Source organism: Petromyzon marinus, chromosome 52, assembly GCF_048934315.1.
Source record: "Petromyzon marinus isolate PM22_M1 ecotype Great Lakes invasive population chromosome 52, UKy_Petmar_22M1.pri1.0, whole genome shotgun sequence".
Classification (NCBI taxonomy): Eukaryota; Metazoa; Chordata; class Hyperoartia; order Petromyzontiformes; family Petromyzontidae; genus Petromyzon; species Petromyzon marinus.
In genome coordinates, this window is record NC_133718.1 from 9,800,759 (window position 1) to 9,810,449 (window position 9,691).

A 9,691-nucleotide genomic window follows, 5' to 3' on the forward strand; every position below is an offset into this window, starting at 1 on the left:
AAAAAAAATACTTTTATATGAATCTATTTATTTTGATTTATAGCTTTCGTGACTGCAGTAATTCATATTCTTAGCTCTTTCGGTAAAGTAACGTTGAAGGGAAACAATAAAATAAATATATATTTTGAGTTGTACGCCTTTTGGCGTCTTCTGGTCCAACACCAATGGAGACTAGGCTCTAAGAAAAGCTGTCTCGGGTGTGGACCAATCAAATTCAAGGACAGTGCATATTATTATCAGAGTTGTCTTTTTTGTTTGCATTCTGACTGCTTGTGTTGTGTTTTTTGCAAACATGATGCCTTGAATAAAGGTGTCAGTTTTTGTGCCAGTTAAAAGGGTAAAACCTATTCCTAAAATAAATATTGTTTTATATATTTTATTGTTTCCCTTCAACGTGACGTTACCGAAAGAGCTAAGAATATAAATCGTCTCGTGTTTAAAAATATGATTGTTTCAACGTGAATTGCTTAAGGAAGGTAACATTTTAAGTTCGCATTTGAAACCGCTGCATAGCCACAGTGTGATTTGTGCCTCGGGGAGGTCTCGGGGCGGCTGTGAAGGCGTCCGAGTGAGAGGTTTCCCACTTCAGTCGTTGCCATTCGCTTCTAATTTCAGCCACTGCTTTTGACACCCATTCAGGGTGGTGAATAAGACGCACGTGGCTGCAGTGAGACGATGTCACAACGCTCGGTGGCACTGCGAAAATATTTAATAGAGCAGCAGGTCACGGCTTTTGGCAGTGTCAAAGGGTTGTTGTTGTAGTGTGGACTTGAGAGGGTAATGGGGACAGCATTTGAGTGTTTTGTTGTTTTGTGTCGTATTGTTTATGAATGCCCACCGTTGCGAGATAGGACAGTTCAAGAAGTACTTTCACGGGGGTACCGATAACATGACGAGCTTTTCTTCATGAGAACGCCACCGTTACAGGCGTCACTCACGGCAGCCCCACCTCGTGGACATGTCACGAGCCGCCTCTAGCAGCTGCACAAACACAACAACCGCCATTCGCCACTAAGTGGCGGTGACGTCACCACGACGCTTGTGCCAGGCCATGTGCACCATGAGGCCATGAGGCACGGATACACAAACGCAGAGACGCAGCGATTTAATGGATGAACGAGCTTTCTAAATCTCGTTTCAATGGTCACTTTTATTCAATAAACTATGTTCAATGAGTTTAAGACGTAGGCTTTCGCGACCAATATTATCCATGATAAAGGTTTTGTTTTGGGTGGCGTAAATATCAATGCGTCGTGAAACCCGCACAAGTTATGCATATTCCCAGTTGTTTTCTCCAGTCGTGCATTCTCCCTCACGCACTTAGCCAGCTCGTTGTAGGCAACTTTTATTTTACACTCGAATTAATCTGGAGCTGTGCCCTCTACCAGAAGAAACTCGACTCCCAGAGACCACTCTCGGTTGATGGTGGTGAAGAAGCCAAGGCTGTCGGTCCCTTACGTAATTAATACTGCAACAACAAGGAGACACGTGAGTTGGTTGTCATTGGTGGTTATTGGCAGTGGAAGGCAGCGTGTCTTGCTGCCTCAGAGAGAAGAGAAAGGCGCTGGAATGCGACGAGAAAAAAAACTGCCCTGCAACTTCAAACTCGCAAACGATTGTCACCAGCGGCCATCTTACGTGAGGGAAGCGTCGCCCGTTGTGGTGAACGGGAAATCCGGCGATGACGTCTTCAACACGCCCCTCCACCTCCCCCCGTTTGCCCCCCCCCCCCCCACCGTTAACCTTCCCGCTACCGCTAGGGGCGCTGCGCGAGACGCTTGCGAGGCAAATAAATAAATAATAAGGGCGCGGCTCGGCCTGTGACGTCATTTATCCGGTTTGGGGGCGGGGTCAGCGCGTCACATCCGGCGATGACGTCGCTATCGTCACAGGCTTAATGCACACGTGACGCTCACACGCGAGTCTCACACCTGAACTGGCTTCGCGTTGGCAACACGTCGTGGCAAGATGCTGCTCCTGCATGTAGTCATACCGTTTGTCGCGTTGCTCTTGATTCACTTTCCAGACTGGTTGACTACAAAGGAGTAGGCAGTGTCAACTAGCCGACTCCATTGGTCACAAAGCCCAACATAGACCCCTTGCCATGCGTTGTGTCACAGCAGCTCATGGCCATTGCGATAGTGATGATGGCTGTGATCCAGATATTCCTGTGGCGACGTTGGAGCTGTAACCTATCCAACACCCAGCGTTACAGCACCATGCTGTGCGAGGAAAACGTGAAGCTGCGTCAAAGAAGACGCACGGTGGAAGACGACAACGCATTCCTTAAGTTCAGGGAGGCGGAGACGCGTAAAGACAATGAGGCGTTGCGTCTAGAGATACTGCTTCGGGATAACGCAATGGTGCTGAATCAACAGATGCTGTGTGAACAGAACTGGCTCGTAAAGAAGGAGAATCAACGGCTGCGTCACGAGAACGAGAAGCTGATTCGTGCCGCAGCCCCCCACGCCACCACGGCCAACGTCTCCGCCAATGCCGCCGACGCTCCCACCGCCGCGAACGCCGACGCCGATGACGCCACCACCGCCGCTATCACGACTAACGAGGAGACCTCCTTTGCTGCCACAGCCAACACCACATCGTCCACCAATGCCGCAGACGCTCCCACCGCCTCGAACGCCGACGCTGATGACGCTACCGCCTCCATCGCCGCCACTGACACCCCCACCGCCAACGTCACCAACAAGACCAAGAAGCTTAAATTTCGATGTCTCAGAAACTTCTTTCGTAAACGCTTCAATTTGACACGTTTAAGAGCCCGAATAAAAACATCACCCACATAAAGGCAAAAGACAAAGGACCCCCGTATAGCCTTAACAGACTGTTTGGATAATGCCTGTTAGCAAGGACGTATGACGTACACGACCACTCCTCACACACATGGACGCACACACACGCACGTGCCTGACTTACTAATGGGTTCTGTTCCTGAGGACCCTTCGTAAGTCGAATGGTTTGTCAGTCGGGAAGCAATAATGTACTGTATTTAAATGCACATATCCGTCGGTGTCATAAAATGTGTTATGGTTAAACAAAAAAAGGGAAGCACTGTTAAGATTATAAATAAGAATTATTGTATATTTGCATGTAACACTCTAAAAAATGTACTGTATGGCAAATACAACTTAAAATAAAGTAACATGAAAATAAATTCGTTTTGTTTTCGTTACCTTGAGTCCTGATGCTGGCTTGGTTGTGTAGGAGAAATTAATTGTTAATTAAAAGAAGAATTTTGATTTAAAGCTTTGGTGACTGCAGTAATTCATATTCTTAGCTCTGTCGGTAAAGTCACGTTGATGGGAAACAATAAAGTAATAATATATATATAAAACAATAAAAATTCTCACGACGTTTCGACTGCAACACAAGCAGTCATCATCAGCTATGAAAACCAACGGCAAGAACATTTTCACACCTGATGATGACCGTTTCTGTTATGGTCGAAACGTCGTGAGAATTTTGATTGTTTTATACATATTTTGTTTCCCTTCAACGTGACTTTACCGAAAGAACCAAGAATATGAATCACTGCAGTCACGAAAGCTTTAAATAAAAAAATAAAGGTTTTGTTTTGGGTGGCGTAAATATCAATACGTCGTGAAACCCGCACAAGTTGTGCATATTCCCAGTTGTTTTCTCCAGTCGTGCATCCTCCCTCACGCACTTAGCCAGCTCGTTGTAGGCAACTTTTATTTTACACTCGAACTAATCTGGAGCTGTGCCCTCTACCAGAAGAAACTCGACTCCCATAGACCACTCTCGGTTGATGGTGGTGAAGAAGCCAAGGCTGTCGGTCCCTCAGGTAATTAATACTGCAACAACAACAAGGAGACACGTGAGTTGGTTGTCATTGGTGGTTATTGGCAGTGGACGCCCGTGTGTCTTGCTGCCTCAGAGAGAAGAGAAAGGCGCTGGAATGCGACAAGAGAAAAAACTGCCCTGCAACTTCAAACTCGCAAACGATTGTCACCAGCGGCCATCTTACGTGAGGAAAGCGTCGCCCGTTGTTGTGAACGGGAAAGCCGGCGATGACGTCTTCAACACGCCCCCCCCCCCCTTCACCTTTCCCTCCCCCCACGCCGTGAGGGGACACAGGGATTGGCAAAAGCGAGAAACTTTTCCCTGTGTAAGATGGCCGACAGCAACGCGTACATCGCGGCAGCGCTCCCGACCCCCCCTACCGTCCCCCCACCCCCCACCGTTATCCTCCCCGCTACCGCTAGGGGCACGGCACGAAAAACCGCTTGAGTTAAAATAAATAAATAAGGCGCACCTCGGTCTGTGACGTCACAGACCGCATTTTTTTTGGGGGGGGGGGGGGGTCAGCTGACGTGCCCGGCCGGTGTCAGATTCTAACCGCATCACATCCGGCGATGACGTCACATTCGTCACAGGATAAATACACGTGAGAGGGCGATGGTGCTGCATCCACAGATGCTGCATGAGGAGAGCCGGCTCGTAGAGAAGGAGAATCAACGGCTGCGTCACGAGAATGAGAAGCTGATTCGTGCCGCAGCCGTCAACGTCAGCACCTCCACCAATGTCACGGACACTCCCAACGCCGCGAACGCCAACACCAACAACGCCATCACCACGATGCCAACACCGCCGCCACTAATGCCATTGCCAAGACGAATAAACTTTCATTTTTATGGCTCAGAAACCTCTTTCATTCAACTATTTCATTTTAAAAGTTAAAAAGCCCGAATTAAAACATCACACACAAAGGCAAAAGACAAAGAACCCCCGCATAGCCTTCACAGACTGTTTGGACAAGGGCTGTTAGCAAGAACGTATAACCTACACGACCGCTCCTCACACAAAGACAAAGATCCCCCGTTTTGCCTTAACAGACTGTAGGGGCAGGTGCTGTTAGCGAGCACCTATGAAGGCCGAAATGGTACACGAGTGGGTGGGTGGCCAGCACCACGCCCGACTGCCTTTGTCTCCCCAGTGGCGATGTTTACACCGCACCAGGTACTCATTTGAGGCTGAGTCGACCTAGGGGAGGCCCGGGACCGGTTCAGATAATCGCCACTGGTGTTGGCCGTGAGAGGGAATCGAACCCGGGTCGCCAGGTTCATAGCGCAGCGCGCTAACCGCTACACTATTGCTCCCCACACATGGACACACACATGGACACACACACACACACAAGTGGCTGACTTACTAATGGGTTCTGTTCCTGAACAGCCTTTATAAGTCGAATGGTTCGTAAGTCGAGACGCGATAATTAAGTGTATTTAAATGCACATACCTGTAAGTGTTATAAAATGTGTTATGGTTAAACAAAAAAGGGAAGCATTGTTAGGCATAAAAAACAATAATTGTACATTTGCCTGTAACACTGTAAAAAATATACTGTATGGGGAATACAACTCAAAATAAAGTTTCGTTAAAATAAATGAATCCGATTTGTTTTCGTTACCTTGAGTCTAGTCACGTGGTAACACTGTGGTGGTATTGTGAGTAATGTATCACGTGGTAACACTGTGGGGGTATTGTGAGTAATGTATCACGTGGTAACACTGAGAGCCGCTTTAGGGGGTATTTGGCCTACTCTTTCACACGCTTTCCCCCACGATGTGCGACCTGCCGATCGATTAACCGCTCTAGTCGGCATGTAACAATCGCTTTTAATTCCTCGCCTAACAACACTCGCTCATTCGTATGACACACACGGCAACGCTCAAGTGTCCCACCAGGCGAATGTGCTCACGTAAGGTGGAAAGCCAGGGAAGGGGGGAGGATGGGACAAGGGTGGCGACGGGTAGGCCCACGGTGGGACGCTCTGCTTCTGCTTGTAACCCTTCTTCCATGCTCCGTGCCCACCCTTGGGTCTGCCTGGCATCTCGTAGTCGTCGGCGGAGGGGGCACTCTCCTGCGGCGTCGGCACACACACGGGAACGCACATCGGAGAGACGCTTTCGCGCGATTCTGCATTCCTTAAATGACTACGGCTTGACCTCGTATAACGGACCATGCTCATAACGACAGCCCGTTTATTACGAGCATAGCTGCAGTGGCGTTAATTCTCGTGTCGATTCGCATACTTCCACACAGCGTCCGGGTTACCTTAGCCACCCTACATATATAACGATCGTGCTCGCTGCCAAGCATCCAATCATTGATGGGTTTTTCTTTTGTATTCTATGAATAATGTACACATGTACCTGCCTGTATGTCATGTTTTAATTTAGCATTTGTTTAGGATGCCTGTTCAAATAAACCATTACAAATACACAGCGACACATTGACGCTGTCACGTGTTTCCTCAAGGTCCAGTTTAAGTTTTCATTCCAGGTTCGCTAGTGGTTCGTTCTAAAGAGGTAATATCTGTATTTACATAACATTACATATGGGCCTTCAAACTACGCACTGCATTGTTGGCACAGCATGTACTTCCACAATGACAGAGATCCCCCGCATAGCCTTTAACAGACTGTTGGGGCAAATGCTGTTTGAGAGCATCTATTAATGCCGGCACGGCACGCGATGGAGATGGTTGGCCAGCACAATGCTTGGCTGCCCTTGTTTCCTCAAATGTGGATATTTACACACAGCACCAGGTGACTATTTAAGGCTGAGGCAACCTACGGGAGGCACAGCAAAAGATTAAATATTAGCCACTGTCATTGGTCGAACTCAAGTTGCCGGGTTCGGGGCGTAGTGCATTGAACCGCACCATCACTGTACTTCCAATGGCACACGTAAAAGACAAAGATCTTCTTGAATTACAAACCACGTGGCAGACGAGTTTGTAATCTGACTTAAAAATCAATCGAAATAGCCTTCATGAAACGGGTTTTCTTCATGTTTTTACTTCTCTTCAAATGCAATGCATTTGGTTCAACGACACTCCACATCTTTAATTCCCCACGCAGAAAAAAATCTTCGTCTTGCTAATCAACCTACTCGTATTGTTACGCTGCAACAGAAGGGCACCTCCTCACCTCCACCCTCGGTAACATGGCCGAATAAAACATCGGGCTGGGTCCACGTCCTGGCGAGAGCCACGTAGCTGCCAACGTTTAGGGGTTAGGCTGCTTTTCTTCACAAATGTATCAAAAGCTTCCTTTCCACCACAATGAAAGAATTATGCCATAATTTACAGCCCTTCATGAAACCATCTTGACAGATGAAGGTCTCACCATGCCGTATTGGGTCATGGGGGGGAGTTGTTTGACCATACATCGCCATTTTGGTTTGTGCATGATGGTCAATGTGGTCCCAGGACTGGTTTTGAAAAGTTACAAGTTTAAGCCTTGGGGGAGGGGGGGGGGGTCGGGTTTTTGCACCACTGGCTCACAGCAAATGAACATTTGCCCCATTGCATGTTTTGAGCAGGAAAGGCAGCTCAACTCTCAACGAATCCATTCATCCGAATCCATCACAGCCCCGCCGCCCCGACTCACCTTGCTGGCCCGGGACGCTGAGTCGGCGTCATAGCTCGCGGCCGCGTCGCTCTCTCCGCCGGCGCCGGCGGCAGACTCCGCCGCTGGCGGCAGAAGATCGGCGAGCTTCAGCTCATCCTCTTTGCCGTGGCCCGTGAAGACCACGACGCAGGTGCCGGCGCTGGCGTCCACCGACTTGATCGTGGCGTCGTAGACCACGCCGTCCTCGGACCAAGCAGCCTGGCACAGGTCGCCCGGCCTCCACTGGCACGCGAGAGGTTGGCACAGAGACGGGCAACGATTGACCCCGTCTAGCCGACGCGTGCCACTGGAGCAAGCGCTGTTGGCACACCTACGGAGGACGGCATGGCGCAACAAGGCGGCGATGCGGCCAGCACCACGCCTGGCTGCCTCGAGTCTCCACAAAGTAAACCGCTTTAGTCTGCGCTCCACCAACGGAAGAAAAGCAAAACTGCATTAACTCTCTCCTGAAGAGCTCCCGTGGCTGGAAGACCTCGACATCGGCATTTAGCTGAGGAAAATTGCCATCCGCAGGACTGTGTATGCTTACGTAGAATTTGTGTTCCTTGTTCTCAGTGTTGTCGCAGCGGGGAACACACAAAGGGACCGTTTGGCTAACCATCAAACTTTTGGCTCGATTTTTCACTGTGCACTTTCAGATTCGCTTCTGCGGCCATCTAGAACGCTCTTCCTTTCCGATATTAAGAAGCCACTGGAGCTATGCACTTTTACATCTAGACTGAAAACTAATTTCTTTAGAACTGATTTTTGTCTTCAGTTTCTTGTACTTCCCCTGCACTTCTGACTAGCGCGGTTGGCTATGTACGGTGCAAAACGTCGTGAGAATTTTAGTGTTTTATTTGCATTATTTTATTAATTTCCCTTCTACGTGACTTTACCGAAAGAACCAAGAATATTGTGCGAAAGTAATTCAACATACATACATGAGAATCTTTATTTAGACTGGAGGAATTCGATGAGCTATGAAGCTCATTTTCCCAGATGGTCCAGAATGGGGAGCTCAGCAAAGTACAACAGCAAACAATACAAATGAAATGATAGGAGTGAAAAATAAAGAAAATGGTTAGCAAGTCACTAAATATAAACAAAGAAATTTATTAATTACGGGAGTCCGATTTATCAAGCTTGGGCAAGGCAGCAAAAAACAACAAAACAGTCCCAGGCCACACCGAGATAACACCACACGGTAGCAGTCTCTCAATAAAATGTCACATTAACACTGAGCTCGAATCTGGCTACAACTCCAAATGGCTCACACGGTGGAGCCTAAACAGACTGAGAGTGGATTTCGGCAGAAGCAACTCTCTCACGAAATCATGGGTGGTTTCCACGCAAAAGAAGAATTTGATTATGATAATATGGCTTTCCCCTTTCTGGCAATAAAACTGAAAGGGGAAAACCCTATTATCATAATTTAATACTGGCAAAGGAGGTTTCATGAAATAATTTGCTTGTCAGGAGAAGCAAACCTCATGGACCTTCTCCCTGAGATTTCCCTGCAGCACTACAATGCCAAACACCAGAAGCGGTGGCCTGTGAAGAATATTGGTGAAAGGCCAATATAGGTTGGACAGCAGACACGACAAAGCGGACAACTATTAACATCACGCAGGTAATGGTCAAAGTTATAAATCACATTTGCAAATAAACGTGACAGCCACATCCAGAGCACCAGTAATCTTCTGCTTCAGGATATTTACCTTGTCGGAGGGCGACACGCTGCTCCTCTTGTGCCGTCTTCCGTGTCTTCGCCCGCTTGTTCACGGACTTTGTCTCCCCGTAGGTCTTGGGGCTCTCGCAAGTGGCGGTGCTATTTTTGAGCGCTGTCTGAAAGAACACGGGCGGTTAGTTGAGGTTGGTTGGGTTTCGTGTGGCCACGGCCATATACACTGACGTAGTCACGGGCCGTAGGTAACCCACCCCTGCTCTAAGACGTGTAGGACCGGGTGTCTCGATCTGCTTCTGTACATACACGTACTACTTTGGAACGGCTCGTAGAGTGTTGGCAACTCAGCAATTTTGTTGCTCGATTTAGAGGCATTTTTGGGGGTTTACCAAGCGACCAAATTTGAGTGACTTTCTGGGATAATTTTGAGGATTTAGAAGCAATTCCCGCTGCGTATGAATGTACGCATTCACATGACAATTAAATTGGCTCATCGACTCAAAAAAGCACGCTCTTAGAAATCCTACGTCACTTTGCTATGGCACAATGTCGAGTGCCATTTATTATA

General features: G+C 48.2%; 1 protein-coding gene across 1 annotated transcript; it reads right to left on the reverse strand.

Moving 5' to 3' along the window:
* Positions 1-4,657: 4,657 nt before the first annotated feature.
* LOC142931287 (uncharacterized) lies at positions 4,658-8,775 on the reverse strand. Its single transcript, XM_076075026.1, has 3 exons — positions 8,768-8,775; positions 7,437-7,887; positions 4,658-5,902 (listed from the first exon to the last, which is right to left on the reverse strand). The coding sequence occupies exons 1-3, from the start codon at positions 8,773-8,775 to the stop codon at positions 5,711-5,713; spliced, it is 651 nt and encodes a 216-aa protein (XP_075931141.1). The 3' UTR covers positions 4,658-5,710.
* Positions 8,776-9,691: the final 916 nt, after the last annotated feature.